General features: G+C 28.1%; 2 protein-coding genes across 2 annotated transcripts in view; one reads left to right on the forward strand and one right to left on the reverse strand.

Annotated features, from left to right (window-relative positions):
• The window catches only part of LOC119687521, a 326,485-nt gene that overhangs the window by 280,753 nt on the left and 24,199 nt on the right, over positions 1-21,533 (forward strand). The window lies entirely within an intron of this gene.
• LOC119687525 (protein mono-ADP-ribosyltransferase Parp16-like) lies at positions 6,099-10,527 on the reverse strand. The gene is made up of 3 exons (XM_038101868.1): positions 10,507-10,527; positions 10,385-10,443; positions 6,099-7,459 (listed from the first exon to the last, which is right to left on the reverse strand). Exon 3 carries the CDS (start codon positions 7,380-7,382, stop codon positions 6,135-6,137), a length of 1,248 nt encoding a protein of 415 aa, XP_037957796.1. The 5' UTR covers positions 7,383-7,459; positions 10,385-10,443; positions 10,507-10,527; the 3' UTR covers positions 6,099-6,134.

The following is a 21,533-nucleotide window of genomic DNA, read 5'->3' on the forward strand; positions in this document are numbered from 1 at the left end:
ATAACCATTGAATATATTAAAATACATAATGGTGGACAAAGCATGTATATGAATAATAATAATTATAAATAAAAGTAATTTTTTTTGTTGTGCTGACCAGAATAATTGCAATTAATCATGGGAACAAATTCCAATTTATATCAGAGATGCCCACCCGGTAAGCTTTTACTACATAACCCAGTATTTACACTGGCATGATTTTGACAAGTTTTTTTCATATACTTTCACCTTTTAACTAAAACATTAATTTTCAATTATTATACGTTTTCGTTTTTGAACTTAAAAATCTTATCAAAAATTAAGCAGTGTAGACGCCTAGTAGAATAGGGTACCAGCTCCCAATGGAGCGGAGCATTGGGACCATGGTTGATCTTTCGAGCTGAACTGACTAATAACTGACTGTGAAAAGTGTATTACTAAGAAGTTGGGTTATTTTTTTTTATATATTGGTTTTCAATTTTTATATGTTGAAAGTAGGTGGACAACTTATTTACATTGTATGTCGTTACGGGACTAATATAACATTTGCTGCTTTTGTGAAATGTATGTTGTAACGTCTAAACACAGTATGTATTAAATTCCTAACTGAATAGTAGCAAACCCAATTATCTCGGAGACAGACTTCTTGACACGAAAACTGTCAAGTGTGCTTACCTTTGTTAAAAGCTTAATAATCGGTTAAAATAATTGGTATTAGCACAATAGATCATCTGAGTCGGTGTCTATAGTAGTAATAATAATTATAATAAATATTTTAATTATTTGCTTGTATCACTAAAATTCTTGATTGCAGTTTCATTGATTAATTGAGCAAATATGAAGTTTAAAAGCACACTTTAGACTCCTTCCCTAAGAAGCCTAAAGTTCATAGTATAAAATGGGTCACTTAATGTCTAAGAAAGTGGCGCAGTAGGTCTCGATATTATATTCATTTTAATATTATTAATAAATATAATAATAAATTATGTGTGTTAGTATAATATATTGTATTAAATTGCTGTTAATATTGATTTTATAAAGATCTTGATAATATTAAAGTTGCTCACTTTTCTAACGACTTTAATTTAAAATCTTAAGAAAATATACAGAATATTATATTTTGAATATTTTTGGATGTGGAGTATTGTGTTTCAAAGTAACAGTAGGGTTTTGTTTGAAACCCTACTTGAAAATTTAATAAAAAATAAAGGATATTATTATTTGGATATTATATTTTTGCATTTATAATAACTTTATTTGTGTTTTGGGGTAACAATAGGATTCTTTTTTTGAACCCTATATATTACAGTATTTTTTTGGTATAACTTTAATTTTAAATTTAATAAAAAAATACTGCACTTTATTTTTTGCATATTATATTTCTATATTTAAATTTCATTTTGTACTATTATTAAAAATTATTTTAATTAATAATGATGAGAGGGTATATTAACAGTGTTGGATTATGATTTTATAAAGAGTATCAATAAAGAGATCATAAACCAAGATCGGGAAATTATAGTAATATTAAAAATATTATTTTTCGTTTATTAAATTATTATTAAATTATTTATTAAATTAAATTAAATTATTTTTAAATTATTCTGATTTTACGAAAAAGGCTTTTTGAACTTAACCGACGACCAAATAAACATTTTTTTAATTATTTATTTATAAATCATTAATAAATTGTAACAATATTTCTTATTTGTCAAACTAACAGAAACAATAATTTTATGTAAAGACAAATATTCATATATATAAATTTATAATATAAATTTATGTTTATATATGTTATACATATATATGTATAAATGGCTTTTTGCCAATTAGTCTACACTGCACATTTAATATGTATAATTAATATATTTAAGAAACCCAAGTTGACGAAATGTAATTTATTATAGATTTTAAATTATTCTTTTTTTTTTTGTATATATATATGTAAGTTAATTCCAATTGTTGCTGTCTGTATATAATTTTCCAAAAAGCTTTCTTAACCTCTCTGGTTTTATTTTGATTTTATTCTTTTTTTATTAAAATCCGCTTTAAATAAATAAAAATATTAAATTTATCTAATTAACTTAATTTTTTTGAATTATTTTGAAACCATTTATTTTTGTGGTTTCTAATATTTATGAAATATATTTCAATATTCATTTATAACTCAAAAGGAAATCCAACCGCAAAGTGTGCCAAAAAATCTCAAATTAAAAATTTTATTTCAGTTGAGTTTTTATTTTTCTTTTCTATTTAAGTTTATTTTTATTTGTTGATGTTTTGTGTTTAGAAAATAATTTTAAAGAATCATGAATCGATTCTTCTTCTTCACTCAGCTGTGTAGGTACATTAGAGACGACCTTGAATCCATCAGAATCCGAGTGAGCGCAGTGAAATACTCACAAAAACACGTACCCGAAATTCATCTGTCTAAAATCTCTTTTCTTAATTTATTCTTGTTTTTTAATAAGAAAACTTATGGTTTTGTTGTATCTTTTTTAGTGTTTTTACTGTGAAAATGCTTGATTTCCCAGCATTTAGAATTTTTTTCATTTTATGGATATTAAAATTGCTATAAAATTTGTGTACTTCTTTCTACATTCAGATTAGTTTTCAAAGAAAACAATAATTTTAATGATGCGAGTGCAGCTTAAACAGTTTTCCATTTGCAAGTACTATTTTATCGGTAAATGGTTTATGAAATCTCTTATTTGTTTACGCGATTCCTTTAATTTCACTTTATGGGCTCATCGATTGATCTCATCCGCCAATAGCACAAACGCCATCGTATCACCATTCACAACATACCCGAAACATTTCTTTCTGCAGACCGTTGTGTTAGTCTGCAAAGGAATGTTGTGATGGAAACGCTTCAGTTCACACATTTCCCTTTAACCAGCGACGTGAGGCGATACTATTTAGGGATTGTATCTAACTCTTAACAACAACAACGTGCCTAAAGAATTGTTTATATAGACGAACATATCCGGTCACTGTAGCGTCCATTTCCTTTTAGATTTTCTTGCAAAATTTATTATTTGTTTACGATAAAATATTGCAAAAAATGGTTTAAAAATGGATACTTCCTTTGATATAGTTTTTTTTTTCTGCAAAATTATATGCTGTAAATAAAATTTGTTAATGACGTCATTATACATACTTAATTTCATATAATATTCTTAGCAATTCTAAAACGGCAGTCCATTTAATTTGTGGGTGTTATTTTTTTTCATACAGTTCTATGAACATTAAAATTATTAGTGTATTTTTTAATATGACCACATCATTTCATGTGCACATTACACACATTTTAAAATCACTTTAAATGGATTGCCATCTAGAAACCAATATCCTTAATATATACATAAATTCCTTTAACTCCTAGGAGAAACATAGCGCCGCATAAGGTCACTGCATTTAAAAAACTCCTACCCGCGAGCTAACCACTACATAATTTGAGGACATAGGTTGTGAGTGAAGTTGCAGGTCTAGATAGAGGTATGTAAAAGATTTGATGGTGGAAGAACCATAAATGGCCAACGGCAACGCTCAAATCCTTTCAAAAAGATTACTATCACAACAAATCTTGTCTGTCTAGGGTCAATAGTTGATGAAATGGAGAAAATGATTTGCCACAATATAACATCCTATTGTTTAGTTTCACTTTTTCTGCTTTATGGTAAAGAAATTGAAAATAAAAGAAGGATTTGTTGAAGATAACCCTTTTCAACTAGATACCCCGTATAATCAACTATATGATCTATTGCATTAAGTTGCTAACATTTTAAACGTACGAGTATTTGTTATTTTCAAGTTGTCTTACAAACTCTTGAACCTAAGAAGACTACTATAATAGTAAAATATAAATGTATAATAATTTTTTTCAATACAATAGTGGTTCATATCAAAATTTGGAATCAAAACTATAGTGTGAATATAGATTTAAGCCTTCTTCAGAAGTCTTAAGTCTGCCATATGAATATAACCTAAGCCATCATGAAATTTTTTTCTAATATTATAAAGTTTATAAAATGTGAGTTAAAAATTTCTAATTAAAATTTAATAATTTCAGCTTAAAATGTTTTCAATCGTCTTTCTTTTGTAGTGTATTTTAAAGTCTATGTAGACCTGACTTTTAAATTTTTTTTACCGAATTTTTCTCTTATCAAAAACTGGCAAAAATTTTTATTTGTGCTGCTTTAAAAGTTAATAGGCCTGTGTCTAAATGTTCGACATAATTCTGCTTAATTTATACTCTTTTGAATTAAGAAATTTGTGAGACACATACATATATATATATATATATATTTTATAAATTTAAAAATACTTTATTTTGTTTTGCTTTTGTTGTAGAATAGGACTTTTGGTTTTTAAATTAATTCAAGTGTGACTTTTCAATTAAAACTTTTAATTTATTGAAATATTTATGATTTACACATGTGATGAGACATATTGAAATTTTTGTTTAAAGATTTAGAGAGTAGTGATTCCAAAAGTGTGGGTCGTGAACCACTTTTATGACATCCAATAATTTTTCGAACGTAATTACACATACTGTGATGACTAATAGTCACATTGTAAAAACCCAAATCATTATTAAGATATTGCATAGTACAAATAAAAAGTAATGAAGTGTCTGATCTTTAAAATGTGGCAACTCTCAACGTAATAACAGGTCTTAGACCAATGTAAAAATGAAAATTTTACCAATATTTACAAATTATATTAATTGTAAGTATCATTATAATAAAAAATTTAACTAAGTTCTTAAAAAAATTCGCTTATATTTAATCCTCTTTGACTTTAAGATGAATATTTATCATTATCATACTCCCTGATCCTTGATATATTTGAATTATAATATTTAAAAAAATACTATTAATTATTTTGTTATATTGTTTTATAAAAATATAGCTGTTTCAGATGCCATATATCTTACTTTCATATAGATTACCTTGAATTGAAAAGCTTTATATTCAATTCAAGACTACTTTTATCAAGAACCAAACTCTGTTAGCATATATACGAACAAATGTTAGTATATCACTCAAGACTGATGTTACATTTATTATATCAATTACATGATAAAGATACCTAAAAGTTCTACTACCTTTTTTTGCTTAAATACTTTTTCATATATACTCTACTTCTTTTAGTTCAAAAAATATAATAGTATTATTATGCAAAAATTTGTAAAGACCTGATCAGCTAAATAAAAAATTTTGATACTAACTATATTAAAATTCTTTAGTAAGTCTTAGTAAGTAATATACTAATATCATACAACAGATCTCAGTAGTACATAGAATAAAGGTTAAAAAATTATTTTTTAAAAACTAGTTTTCTATTCTATTTGTTCTTTAGTGAACTTCTCTTGTTCATTCATGTATATATAAGATATCTTAATGATGTATCAGGAATCTTGAATTGGAATCGGCACTTTTTTTGACGTGATAACTTGCATTGTATTGCTTGTCTTGATCTATTGACAGCAAGAAACATATCTTTCTTATGGGACTTCTATATCTCTCTACGCTACAAACAATTAACCTGCGCTGTTCCGTGTATCTGCGGATACAAATGTTCGTGCGAAGAGAACTACGACTCTTGTCAAATTTTTTCATTATTGCCCTTATCGTGTTAATTTCTATAACTATAAAATTGTAGACAACAATGTGTAAAAATACAAGCCCGGCATTTTCTTAAGTACCGCCATCAACTTAGAAATCACGGAAATAATTTTAATAATTTTAGTTTAGATAAACACGATTTCAAATATTCATGACATGTTTATATCCTATCGTGTTTGAAGAAAGACATGATCAACCGATATGAGTATTATTATAAGGTTTTAACTCAATGACAATGATTTGTAAAGAAGCAGATTTATATTATAGTATTCAAGAACTAAATACGCCCATTCAATATAATAAGCCTCCTCTGTTTGTTATTAAATATTTTTGTTATTACAATTAACTGTTTTAGAGAAAAGAGAAGTTCGGTCTACTCCTTAACATTTTGAAAACTTTATTGTAAATGCACAGAAATATATATACACGGGTACATGTATATTTATGTTAACATAGTAACAAATAATTTTAGTTCTAAACTCATGTAAATATTAAGTATCTTTCCAACATAATTTAATTTTTGATTTACTCGCGACGAACACACCAAGTCACTAATTCGTCAATAAATTCATCACACTTGCATTCTATGAATGTCCTTAAACCTAAAATGTTTCGTTTGTACATGAAAAACAGAGATATGCCAGCCACCGCACAACATCCAATTGCTAAGAAATTCGTCTTATTTTCTTCCTCAAGCAGGTTATTTTGTTGTTCAAGCAGATTAGTTTTTTGCTCCAGAGGGTTATTTTCTTGCTCAAGAGGGACATTTTCTTGCTTAGGAGGTTCATTTTCTTGCCCGTTGATAATTTCTTCCACATATTCAATATGTCCATCAGGTTGCAGAGAAGGAATTTCTTCACCAAAAAACAACATATGCCGAACTCGAATAACTTCACCCTTACTAATGAATATATCGGTGTGTTCCTGATCAGCATCTTTCCTAACATGCACACAGTCGGGACGCTCTATGTATTCGCAAATTGCTACAGATCTCAAAACGGCACCGCAAGTCGATAAGCTCCAAGAGGGTTCCGCAACACTATGTGTTAAACTTACAGAAAGATCCGTAGTTAAGTGTATCTGTTTAACTTCTGCATTTTCCTCGTTGGTAGGGCGCTTTATTTCTTTACTTAAGAATCCGTTAAATAATATCGAATAAAATTCTGAAGGTGGTGCACCATAAAATCCAAATTTTCTACAAAAATTTGAAGATACGCTTTCAAATTTTTCTTCTTGTTTTGCAGGGTTTGCAAAGCGCATTTCAAAGGCATGCGTTGGTCTTATTTCATTCATATTTAAATAGGTGATACCTATTATGGTTTGTAATTTATAAGGTTTTAGCATATGAAAATTTGGTTCACTCATTGTTAGCAATACGATGTACAAAAGCTCAATAACGTACCGCTCACAGACATCACAATTTCTTTTTAAAATAAGATCATACAGAGTACTAAACTTAGGTGTCTCTTTTATAACTTGCAACAACCATTTGATATCAAATGTAGACCCAGATTTAAAAGGAGGAATGGGAATCAGTAGTTCTTTCCATCTATGACTTGATGCAGCAGCGACAAATAGGCTCCATTTTCCATCGCAGCCAATTATATCTATATCAAACATTTGCATAAGCTGATGAATCATGATTGGAAACGATTTTCGTTTAGATTTTTTGACCAATTCATTTGCGTCTGATGCCTCACAATCTGCAACATTCCCATCAGAATATCTCCCATCACAGCATTTTTGTAGGTATTTACGGTTGGTGAAATCCATTTCGCAAAAAAAAAAAATTATATTGATAGCACACAAATAACTGAAGACCCTATAATTTTAGAGCGAATTCTGGAAATCTGAAATGAAATCAATGTAATATTATTCAATATAACATAATTTTTATTTATAATGAAGTAATAAAAAAATCAATGCTAAGTTGGTAAAGTATTTAAAATATATAAAATAATTAACGGAAATAGTAAATTCGAAAAAATGAAACGTAAAACTTTATGTCGGATTATAGTAACAAATTTTTTGTATAGTTTTTTTAAAGCAAGAAACAGAATACAGACTATGTGACTTTGTGAATATTAAACATTAATATAAACTAGAAGGATATTATTGGGCCGCGAACCGGTAATTCATTGATGATCTATTGACTTCAGTTTTGTTTTGCACTGTTTGATTAGCTTTAACTAGGCTAGGGATATACTGTCTGAGAAGACTGTAATCTGTTAAGTCGTAGGTTTTATAAAAGCAGTAAATCTAGTTTCTTGATAGCAAAAATATCGTTTTAGAAAAGACTAGTGGAGATCGTAAGATAATAGGTTCTTCTTGTTTCCTTTTGAGGTATGAAAATTCATACACTAACTCCACATTCCATCTTGAAAGTATTCAAAAAGATATAGTATCCTATTTTTCACTTATCAATTAATCAATTTATTTTCAACATTTATATCTCGATAAAAATTTATTATGTAAAGATCTTAGAAATTCATTTTCGAGACAGTGACAGTCTTTACTTACTGCCGGGTTATGTAGGGCAGTAACCAGAATATAACTTTCACTCTCATGCAATCTGAATGAAGCAAAAGCTGGTCATAGTACAGTATTTAATCTATAGCTGTATCGGCATCACATGGAAAATGACGTTCAATCATTAAAGGGCGTATTCTATTTAAGTTATATACTTCTTTTTTTTAGGAGATACTTTATACGTGAAGTACAGTATAAAAGAAATTAATTCTGTTCATTTTTTGAATTCGTTTAAGTGCAATTATAAAAATAAATATAGATGTCACAAGTTTTATTAAATCAACTCAAAGTGTAAGGTATTACTATGCACATAATTAAAAAATTGAAAGAGTGCAACATACATCACTACATCGATCCAGTTCATCATAGCTTTAGCTCACAAAGTGAGAGACCACTATACATATTTATATAGAATAAGAGAGAAAAGGCAATATATTGTATATAAGTAAATCAATAAACATTGGCATGCTAATTAAGGAATCACGTGTGTGGTTTTTAATCGCTAATCTATGGATCGGTAACCATCACCATCACCGATTGTTGAAATATTACATTTTCGCTTCCAATTTTTTTTTTTCGGAAAATATAGGTCCTACTAAAATAAATAAAAATTTATGTAGTTTCCAATTTCTTCATCGTAATTTTGCTATTATTTTAAGGAATATAATTAATATTTTTACATGACATAACCAATATTTTGATGACGATATATTGATAGTATTTCATATAAAAAATAAATAGTAACATAAATTACCGACAAAACATCAAAACAATATTTTTTGTACCAATATAGGCTCGATTTCCTTCCCTTCCAAGTTTTTGCAAACTGCATACCTAAATACACTTCTTATGGCGCTATTATTGTCAATTACTATATTTGTCAAGAGTGTAATAAACGGAAAAAGTTGAAGAAGTTGAAAAAAATTTAATTACCGCAGGTTTATTTTATTTTATTTAATTTTTATTTTTAAAATTTATACACTTAAATGTATGCCACGACGTCTGCCAAAATGTTGGTAATGACTTTGTACCATGGGATGGCCATGTAGCAATGGGTACGACTACCGCCAAAGTGCAATAAATGCAACATTGCGGTTTACGCCATTTCTGGTACGAATATGTCGCGTTTATATTATTTATTTCCTTTTATTTTTATTTTTATTTTAATTTTAATTTTAATTTAAAATGCCAAACACGCAACAAGAAAACAAGCATTCAACAAACATTCAAGAAATGCAAATAAAAAAATTTATATTTATTTATGCAAAATACCGAGTGGTGACAATGATATCAAGTTCAAGTGATATGTTTTATATCAACTAATTTTTTACCTTTCTTACAACTGATTTATATGATTTCTTTTATATGATTTATAGATTTATATTTATATATATCTTTTATATGATTTATATATATATGATTTATATATTTCTATATAAGAAATAGAAAGGTTTTAACAAATAGAAATTTACTGATAGCAACGATTATATTCATTATGGACTTCAGACTTATTCATATGAAAGAAAAACTAGACAGTGGCCATCATTCCTTATGCACTTTCTGGCGGTGACCATGAAGACATGTTATGCATAGCGTCAAATCACAACTGTCTATTTCGTACTACACCTATTATTTTGTACTTTCGTTTGCGTTCATATTTAATAGATAATATTTTTTGTATAAAGACGTGACTACATCCTCATAAAATTATGCATATTTGCTCCTCAAAGACACAAATTCTGACGTTAATTACTGAGTAATCGGACAAAGCACTAGAAACCTTGTCAAAATTTGATCGAAATTTCTTAGATTCACACATTTCTTATTCATATTAAAAATAAAAAGTATTTTATATTTGACGTGACAATGACTCCGAATCATTGGACTCGAACAAGAGGTGATATATTATAGTAAAAAAGAGTTTCTAAGACAAATTGATATGTACTAAAAAGAACATCAATAGACAATCTATAGGCAACAGCATATAAATTAGAATAAACTTTTCGAACTGCAAAGTCATCTAAGTTCTTTCACTGTAACATTATCTTTAAGCTATACACTCTCGTTTAAAAAAAATTTATATCCACCCTAACTTTAGTGGAGAGATAGAATAAAACTGAGTAAAATTTATAAAAAAATATATGTGTTTAAAAAAAATAATTATGTGTTAGAAGCAAAATAAAATAGTCCTTTACTTTTTAGTACTTTTTAGTACTTTTTAATAGTAAGTACTAAAAATAACTTACCCACTCTTCAAAACGTTCTCTCAACTGCGTTGCAACGTATCTCTGATAGTCGATATAAACTATAAATGAAATTCAATTAAACTAAAACTTTTTAAATTTTAGATAGATTATAAAATACTCACTATATCGTTGGACCAGTTTTATCTTGTAACAAAATTAAAATTCATTTGTTGTTAAAAAAATGAAGACACTTTTCATTCTATAATATATATTAAATAATGAGTAAATTATTCTGCCGAAATTAATTGTATTAATAAAAAAATTTTTTAAAATAAAAATCATGGATAAATTGTGAATTTTTAAATTTTAATAAAATATAAAAACTTTTCATAGTCTATAATGTGAAAATAGAATGGGAGAATATTGTTAAATACTTAGGTCTTTTCGAACTTTTAATAGAAGTCACCCTTGGTTAGAGAATTTAAGGGTAAAGAAGCTAATTTGTAATGTAACAATGAATGCTCTAAAACCATTAAGATAAGAAAAGTTGAGTATGAAAAATATTTGTGTATTTATTTGTGAGTTAACATTAGGTTAACTGCTACGTCCTTTGCCCTAGTACGAAAAATAAAATTCTGCTTTATAAGCAAATAATTAAACCTAAACTACTTTATGGCTGTGTTACTTATGGCAATGCTGCTCCGTTCATTATTCGAAAACTCCAAACTTATCAAAAATTTGTACTGAAACATGTGCTAACAGCTCCATGGGGTACATCAGAAGTGAAGACATACACAAAGAATTTAGAGTCGAGAGTCAAGATAACGGAAGGGCACACTAATCCAGAATTGCCTTCTCTCACATCAAGTGCAATATATATTCCGTCACGAAGATATGCTGGGTTTCAAAGTAAACTTCTTTAAAATTATTTGAATAACCAACTAGAATCAGACTTCTATTAAAATTATAATTCAAATTCTAACTAGAAGTTAGAGAAACGAATTTAGAGTTCAATGAAGCTCTTATCTTATCAAAGAAGACTAAGCAGATGTCTTCTACTTCTATACTTATACGTATATCTGAATCTCTTACTCGATTAAAATGTTTATATCTCCATTAAATGATTAAACCATTACATTATATTATTAATGAAACCTCAGTATATACTTATATTACTCTTTAAAGGTTGTCTTCGTTGGCTTCTAACCTTTCATAGCTCTTTTTAATCACAAAATTTATTTCTTTCTTTACTAATTATATTAATTTGCATTTCAAATTAAAGGCGCCATAAAAAACATATTAAGTCCGTCTGCCAGCTTCAATCTCGAATCTTTAAAAATCAACAAAAAAAGATACGTTTCGTGTACTTTTCTTGCCGCTTTCAGCCTTAACATGAATAAATGAAATATTTTTTTAAATTAATTTAATAGGAAATCACAAGTGCAGAGACTTAGACAAAAGCACAAAAGCACAATTGTTGTGTACAATGAATGAAGCTGGAAAATTCTTAATGATTTTTAACTGCATTTTCTTCAATTATTTCACTTAGTCGCGCTGCTACTGTTGTGGCAAATCTTAATTGTGAAAAATCATTTTTCATAATATTTCCGTCGTTTTTAGTTGCTATTTGGTAGACGTAATCAGAGCAACAGCACCAATTAGGAAATTTGCAATTTAACAACAAATTTAACAAACATTTTCCACATTCATTTTTTTATATTTTTTTTTTTGATTTTTATGTTAATACAGCCAATTATTTCAGTTCATTTAAGACTTAAAAAGGAAAAATTAAATCAAAATTTAATTGAATTTCAAGTATCTTTCGAAATTCCTAACAAAACGCTTAGGCATCGTTTCTGACACATTGAATCGAAATTCAGATATCAAAAATTTATTGATTTAGTATTGAGTTTTGGCTTTAATGTTTAAAAATATTTAAAAACAACATATTTTTATTTCAAATTTTTTTTTCAGCATTTTAAAGTACTAAAAAGTAGCTTACCCAATCTTTAAAATGTTATCTCAACTGCGTTGCAACGTATCTCTGATAGTCGATATAAACTATAAATGAAATTCAATTAAATCAAAACTTTTTAAATTTTAGATAGACTATGAAATACTCACTATATCGCTGGACCAGTTTTATCTTGTAACAAAATTAAAATTCATTTGTTGTTAAAAATTGAAGACACTTTTCATTCCATAATATATATTAAATAATGAGTAAATTATTTTGCCGGAATTAATTGTATTAATAAAAAAATTTTTTAAAATAAAAATCATGGATAAATTGTGAATTTTTTTATTTTAATAAAATATAATAACTTTTCGTAGAACACGATATCAAGGACAGAGCCCTAAAATTATTCACAAAAGTCGATACTTTGCCCAACCCTTTATCATTATTATTTTATAAATTAAATTAAAAACAAATTTTAAAAAATAATTAATATACAATAAATATTTAATATTAAAAAATAAATTATAACAAACTTTTTAATTCTAATTCTAACCATATAATTAATTTAACAAACCTTAAGTCCATCTCATGACGCACAGGAAGATATGCGGACCTAAGATCCATCATCAATTAAAAGATAAATAAACGATAATAATTCTAGTATAGTTAAAGCTAAGTGTAGGGAAGGAATAAGCCCCCCAGCCACAAAAGAGTAAAAGTGCGCAATAGCACTAACTCAAACCACAACAACAACAACAACATAGAACACGATTGCGATATACGATATAATTATTTTTAAAACTTAAAAATATCTAATAAATTAATAGAAAGTAATGGTTCCCATTTCTATTCCACGAATGGAATTTTGACAAACTTTGATTACTATTTTTTAATATTTTATTTAACAAAAATATCATACGGATGTATTTGATTTTAGATACCTGATTATTCAACTTTATAAAACCTTTTTTAAAATAACGCCATCCTGAAAATTTGGATTTCTGAGTAAAATTTAATGATAATTGCAAATCAAATATAAAAAAAAAATTATCTAATGTTAATGTTAATACCAAAACTGACGCTTCTTTATGACGAAAAGAAACTATTTTAAAGTTAGAAGGGTTCGAATGAAAATTAAAAAACAACAACAAAAATTTTCAGTTAAATTATAAAAATTTGTGCTGACCACACAACGCTGTTTCGAGTATTGCTAAGTACTCATCATCAAGATTAGATTTCAGTTTGAACCATATGGCTTTTTAAAGCTTAGTCTTAAATACAAAGGATTGCAACTATGGGTTCGTATCTTCTATGAAAAAGAGTTTCAAAATTTTTTGTTGGAATAACAGTATTTTTATTTTAATGGTTTATCTATAATGCATAGATTTATCTATTGTTTTTTTTTTTTGTTGAATAATGTGTTTAAGAAGATTTTTCTTGTAGTTTAGTTTAGTGATCCTTATAATATTATTCTGACAGTATTAAAGTTTAGAGGAGGAAAGCATATAAATGACAACATGACTTCTTACCACTGGTTCTTAAGGTCAGTATGGGGCGTTATCGCTAAGTAAAAGTGCTTTCTCCGGAATCAATTTTTTTGTTGGTGTAAAAATTATACTTATTAACTCTAAAGCGAATGTTGAGTAACAGAATTTTGAAATAGGCACAATATAGTTTTTCTATCGTTATTATGTCACAGAAATGAAGATTGATTTGAGCACATAAGTTCTAAGGTCAAGCCTTCCAAAAAAGGCGAGCAGATCAATATTATATGTCGGTTTCTCTTTCCGATATTGTTTCAAATTATATTAAATCTAAGAAAACGTTAACAATAGTGAAATGTATTTAATGAAAATTTATTCAGAAATTAGTTTTAGGTGTCGCAACTATCCAGAATGCATAATGAAAAAGATTTTTAAGTTGTAAGTAGCAGTTTGGCAAGTATGGAGTATGTGTAGAAATCGAGCTAACACTGTATTTTCAAATACTTAATTTACTCAAATTTCTTAAATATATCTAAAAATAAAATACAAAAACTGTAACTACAATAAATTGTATGAATCCATGTGATTAGTATCGCTCATTATTTGGCTAAAATGATTTAGTATTGCGGTTGAATTCAATTATTTGACTTACAAATTAAAATCCACTTCATTATCATTAATTCAATAAAATCGTGTTTCATTTGTAATGCCAGATATAAATAAATTTCACCATGAACATAAGAGTATATGTAGTTTATTAATTATTAAACAATAGTTATAAAAGTATTTCAAAGATACTCGTACAATATTTAGAAAAAATACACAACTTTTTCCTAATCTTTTATCTAGTCTAGTTCAGGTCTAATTAATTTTGGAATATGTTGGAATATGATAAACTGTTACAAATCACATAAAGATATATATATTTTATATTTAGATATTTTTATAATAAATCAATATTAAATTATATTTAAAATATTAATATATTTGTTTTCTTTTTGTTTCTTTACAGGTAAGATTCATTACTTGAAGCAATATCAAAAAATTTGTTGATAAGTATAAATAAATAATAAATTTAAAAAGATTGAATTTATTATATATTTAAAATAGAATATGGTGTAAAAGGTATATATAGTGTATATATGTAATATATATATGTTGTTATTTGCGATTACTATCAATTCGTTGTCTCGGCATGTGGCGTTCGTCTCCATAGTGTTGTTGAATGTTCTCTTTTTCGTCTATTTTATAGATTCCAATCCAGTGCTTGAAGACATATTTCGGTTGAAACCTTATGAAGCTTATAGCCAGTCTAGCGCCAATTGCATATTTTTATTAAATTTGTTATTAGTTCGATGTTGTATTTTCGATAGAGTTGTTCATTGGTCTAATCATTTGATCACCAAACTCTTATAATTCGTTTCAGGCATCTATTTATAAAACTTTGAGTCATGTTTCACAAAAACATAATATTACTAGGATTACGTTTGTTTGAAAATTCTAAGTTAAGTGTGTGTTGATAACATTGACGAGTACCAGACCTTTCTCTGCTGAGCATATACACCCTTCACTTTGTTTATGCGGGCAAGTATACCCTTTTTAGCATTATCCTTTCCGGATTTAATACTACCCAGATAGGAAAAAGAAACCACCACTTCCATCACGTCGTTTGCTATTGTATACTTTATCTTACTTGTCGCGTTTATTTTAATCGCTTTGCTTTTATTTATATTTATCAAATATCTAACTGTATCGGGAGTCGAACACAGTTCATTTATTTTTGACTGCATATCAGAGTGCCAGACTGATAGTAGGTAGATGTCGTCAGCATAAACAATATCTTCAACATATTCATAAAAGTTCCAGGGGTTTTCGTTTACCGTCAATATACGATTGTAATACGTTGTCAATGACAGTCAGAAACAGAATCGGCGAAAGCAAATAACAACTATATAAATATAATCGTTAGTATATTTAGTGTAAATAATTACAAACGTTCAAAATTGTTTTGTTTAGATACTTTTACTTATATCTAGCTATAGATCACCCCATTCATATAAGAACATAATTAAATTAAATTTAAAGTTTTTAATACTAAAATCTTTTTTAGTTTAAATTTTTAGTTAAAAAACTTATTTGTTAAAAATCATTGAACAGTAATGAATTGCAACAACAAAATTTTTTTTTTATTTTTAATTAGTAGAGTTTTCTACAAGTAGTGAACTACAACAAAAAAAATTCTTTTTTTTTATATTATTTTAATTAATTTAATTTTTGGCTAACAGCTGTTTTAAGTATTGCCAAATGTTCAACATCAGATATCTTGAAATTGTTTCTTATATTTTATTATTTGTGATTATTTTTTTTAAAACTACAAGTACCAAGGGTTAAACTCGTGCCCTGCCAAATTTGAAGCTCAGAGTCAGTGTTAAACTAGCCAACTGGCCCAAAGCCGTATTTGACTTGTATGTTCGTACACTTCTATGGAGTTTTGTTGATTTACTGTAAAAGTTCATAAACAAATTCATTTGCTATGTTATAAAAGAACTAAATCATAAACCAGCTGTAGAATAATTGAATGAATTATTCTATTATTATAAAGAATAGTTTATATTAAGACTGTAGTTTCTTTCATCAAAGCAGACGTTAAAAATTAATTTAATATTAAATGTTATTTTAAAAGTAATTTCATTTCATTTTTAATGAAAATTATATCAGCGAGATTGTAAAAACGTCCGAAAGCTGGAAAAACAATAATACTAAATAATTGTTCTGTCATTCCTAAATCGTTGGTTTGAAACCCACCTTTTTATTATCAATTGGGGAATGCTATATATACCCGATGCACTCGGTCTATTGTGCTTATAGTGTATTCTTCAACTTCATTGCAATAAAATTATGGCAGCATTTCTAATGACCATCTGTGGCTCATATTTATTTAATGAGATTTTAATTTTTTATATTTATATGTAACTGTGTTTATTTCAAATCTTTTTTAACTTAATCTAAAAATGCAGTATACGTTTGTTCCTTTTTCCAACTCTTGAATATTTATCTGGCTTAATGAATAAAAAACCCACACGTGATAATTCGTAACTGGTGTTTTTCAGTAAATTTCCGTGCATCTTTTCATCAGTTTTTACCTGTTTTTCCATTATGATTTGGTTAGTTCCTGCACATGCAAGCAAAATTTGAAGCATGAAAAGCATTTAGTTGGATTGTTCCTATATTGGCATTTTGCTATGATTTCTTTTTGATGAACGCAAATGGATGTATACGTTTCGTTAATAGTTGTTTTTCCATTTTCCCAATATTTTTGTCGACTACTTGTCACTATGAGCCCAGATGGATTTACTTGTGGCAACAAGCCAACTGTGCACATCTGCGCAGCATGCAACTAACAAATCCGTAAAAACTGTTTTTGATCTTCACTTCAAAAGGTTTGCGAATACAGCTACGAGTATGTGTACCACAGATCGACCGTCATGAGATGAAACCATCATTATTGCATTGGTTTCATGCAGTTTATATATTTATTTTTTTTTAAAATTTTGGTCTTCTGGGTTTTTTGACACATCAAAATGCTAAAAATATGTTTTGCAACTGGTTTGAATTAAAAACTCTGTGAAGTTTCACATATTTAATTTTTTATAATTTTTTTTTTTTTGGAAAATATATGTGTACTATAATCACACTTTTTGCTATATTTCTGAGATATTAGTGTGAAGTCTTATTTATCTTCCAATGCTGTTATAAAGACATTATAAAAACTAAGAAATCATTTAATATAAATTTTCTTTTGCCTTATTAGATAAGTATCACAACTTGCCTACTTCCTTCAGACCTCAAAGAGTATATTATTCCTAAGAGACAGGTTGTCTAACAACGGCATCATCTACATTCTACAAGTACCATTCCCTATAATAAAATAACACAATAAAACGATTTTATTGTACCAGCTTAAGTACAACTCAAACCTTGTATATTTATAGACGTTGTCATCAATGCACTTAATCTTCCATTCATTAAATGCTTGAAGTATAAAATAAGAGATTCAAAATTATTGCAAAACAATGCATAAAATGAACAAAAAACATAATAGTAAGTAAAATTTTTCACAAGTATTGTCAAGTATATTTCAAAATACATCCATCCACTGCATTTTCCATCCACAGTTTACTTTGGGAAATTCCCACACCAAACTTCATTCTTGTGTTGTCTCTATTCTTCAATATGTTACGGTTTTCGTGCTGAAAGGAAAAATAGACAATATTTCATATGAAGATTGAGCAAATGTGAGTTTGTCAATGAAAATATTACAACAGCGTCAGATTTTAGATAAATTGGCCATTTCGTAAAAAGTGGTAAGTGTTTTTAGGTGGAATTCCGAACTCCAAAAGCCATAAAAATCAAGCCAACTGGTAAATCGTTTCTGTGCTCTGCGAAAAGAATTGCCATTCAGTAAAACACAATGGAACACTTGCTGGGTGCTAACAAAGTAACAACATGTTTAACACGTCCTCTTCCTTATAGCTTCGCAGGATGCAACAAGTTATTGCGTGCGAAAATTCTATAATTTTTATGGGAAATTACGTGTTAAGTCCAACAGCTCAGCCATTCAGAAAAATAGTCCATTTGGCTCATGCTTTGCTCTCACTCCAGCCAACTATGTTCATTCTACATAATTTCTTTTGAAATTAAAATCTGACCTCGTCTTTTATTGCTAATGAAGTATAAATTTTGTCAAATGTCGTCTAATATTAATTTTTAATTGCTATTTAATTTTTTTTTTTCCATTAATTTTTCCATTTAGGAAAATTATCAATTATAGTAAGATCGTGTGCCAGAAGTAACGACCACCTTCGACTGTCATTTTTAATGCAGTAAAATCGGACTCCTGATGGCAGCTTATGCTTCATTAGATTTATAATTGCATAAATTTCCACGCTGTGAATCTAAAGGCTATAGCTGTGACGAATGTTGATTTTACCAGTAATTGTTTATTTAATAAATTAAACAATTATTTACTGTAACATCTATTTACATTAAAAATCTAAATGACAGGGAGTCCAATAATTTAAAAGTTAGGATTATAACTAACTTATAAACTTGAAGTTTGGAAAACTTCAAACTCATCAAAATATTGTACTGAGACGTATGTTAATGCTATACCATGAAGCCATAGTACACCGAAAATAAAGATATATATGAAGACGTGTAAGTCGAGAGTAAGGAAAAGTATATCAAAGATAAAGTGATTAAATTGTTCTATTCTGTGGAAGCGCACGCCAATCCAGAATTAAACTTTCTCAAATCAAATACAATATATATTCAGTTAGGCAGATATACTGTGCTCCAAACTATAATACTATAAAGTCGTCTGAATAACTTATTATTAGAACTTAATGGAGCTCTTATTACAGTGTATCATCCAAATGGTCACAGACATTATTGAGTGAAATTGACCAAGCAAGAAAGTGAACAAATTCGGATCATGAGGTTTTGCACTAAAAAATTATGCAAAACATCTCATGAATTAATCTCATATATATTATCAATAAGTAATATATATAATATAATAATATATATAATATAAAACATTATTACTTTATATAAATATTTGATTTGTTTATACTTTAAAATTAGAAGCAAATCGATTGGAGAACAAAGAACTTAACACACATCTCTTAAAAAAAAATATATTCGCCGATTAATGAAAAGTGTTTTGTTGGACCCACTAAGAAGGCTTAGTTTAGACGTAATAACTTCACTTCTATATTCGCGAATTAAAGGGAAGTGTTTTGTTTATGTGGAATCTACTCAGAAGGTTTATACTGACATTCTGAAGAGTTATCAGTTCAGACGTAATAACTTCACTTCTATATTCGCCGATTAATGGAAAGTGTTTTGTGGGATCTACTCAGAAGGTTTATACTGATATTCTAGAGAATTATAAGTTCAGACTTAATAACTTCGCTTCTCTATTCGCCGATTAAAGGAAAGTATTTTGTTTATGTGGGATCTACTTAGAAGGTTTATACTGATATTCTAGAGAATTATAATTTCAGACTTAATAATTTTCACTTCTATATTTGCCGATTAATGGAAAGTGTTTTGTTTATGTGGGATCTACTTAGAAGGCTTATACTGACATTCTGGAGAGTTATCAGTTCAGACGTAATAACTTCACTTCTAATCATCTAAATGCTATGAAATTTTGACAGTAGATCAATATAAATATTTTTGCTAATATATAACTATAAATGCCAATTTTTGAAAAGTTCTGCTTGTTTTGAATTTCAACTGAATGTGTAATTTCATTTTCAATATTTATTATCCACTCGTATTTCTTCGTTATTGTTGTTGACTTTCTCTTAGTTAAGTATTTTTTTTAGATGCAATTAAATATATTAATATATTTATTGTGAAAATTACGTAAAATATGTATTCACTATCTGAAAGTGATTTTTCTTTATTTTTAATGAGGTACTTTGTCATTTGTTACAAACTTTCGTCTCAAGAAAAACAAATAAATTTACAATTGATGTTAAAATGTAACCGCAGCAATTTAAAAGAGTACAATATGTTGCTGATAACTACAGCAATTCACAATTAATGTCTACAATCGCACAACAACTATTGTACAACAACGCATATCACAGCAACATTGGTAAAGGCGACTGCATCAAATTTGTGTGATCACAAATTCGTTTCATTAAATCACCAATCACAGAAATCACAGAAAGTCAAGCAAATTAACAAAAACTGTTACGCTTGACCGCAAGGCATGCGGTAAAAAGGCGACAACGCGTTACTAATTTGCAACAATTTTCAGCACAAAGACTGGTCAAGTCAAGACAAGCCAAGACTAGCCACGACTAGCCAAGACGAGCCTGGCCAAAACCACTGAAATCGAAATTAAATATAAAACCAAAAAACACTACACCAATCTGCAGTTGACAGAGGTGACCAGAAGTAAACACATTTATGGTTCGTTATCAAAATGAAGTTGACAATTTGTTGCCATAAAAACGAATCCAACAAAATGTATGCGTTTAAATGTAAAAGTCAAAAGATGTACGTATGTATCAAGAAAAAATTGATATCTCTGGAGGCCAAGCACCCCTGACTACTTGATAAACTCCAACTCCAATGCTTAATTAATTAATTAAATAAAAGTTTTCAGTTGCACTTTTTTTTTGTGAACTCAGCAAATCTTTTATTGTGGATACTTGACTTACACACAGCACCACTCTTCAAAGCAAAGCATTTTTAAACTTTTCAAATGCAGCTTTTGCCATTTTGACCAAAATATGCTGCAAATTTTGTAGCTGTCAATCAACCAGTCAACATTAAATAAACCATCAAATCTGCAACAAGCCCACAATATCTTGACTTCAATCACTGCGTTACAATGTCTTCTTAGTCGTAACTGGCGACTTGCCAGTTGGACAAAGCCAGTTGACATATTTACATTGCAGCTTCAACTTTCACACTTCACCATTTCAACTTTGGTCAAAACAACCGCAACTTAAGACTTAATTTATGCACGTAGATAGACACTCGTATTATTAGCAAAATTTATGAACCTTGCGGTCACAAAAGTTCAATAAGTTGTCGAAGTAAGTTTCTGTGTTCTGTGTATTCACCATCAAAACAGCTGCTTTAAGTTGTTAAGCATTCTCTTTTTTTTTGGAAAAAAAAAAAGATGTCCAAGTAAGCAAAGTATCAAAACAGTAAAGAATTTCGAGGGGAAAAAAGAATA

This window comes from Teleopsis dalmanni, chromosome X (genome assembly GCF_002237135.1).
Source record: "Teleopsis dalmanni isolate 2A chromosome X, ASM223713v2, whole genome shotgun sequence".
In the NCBI taxonomy this organism is placed as follows: domain Eukaryota; kingdom Metazoa; phylum Arthropoda; class Insecta; order Diptera; family Diopsidae; genus Teleopsis; species Teleopsis dalmanni.

Bases quoted from the DNA above. Each gene is read 5' to 3' on its own strand.
- LOC119687525 (XM_038101868.1), bottom strand. From the start codon at position 7,382: ATGGATTTCACCAACCGTAAATACCTACAAAAATGCTGTGATGGGAGA.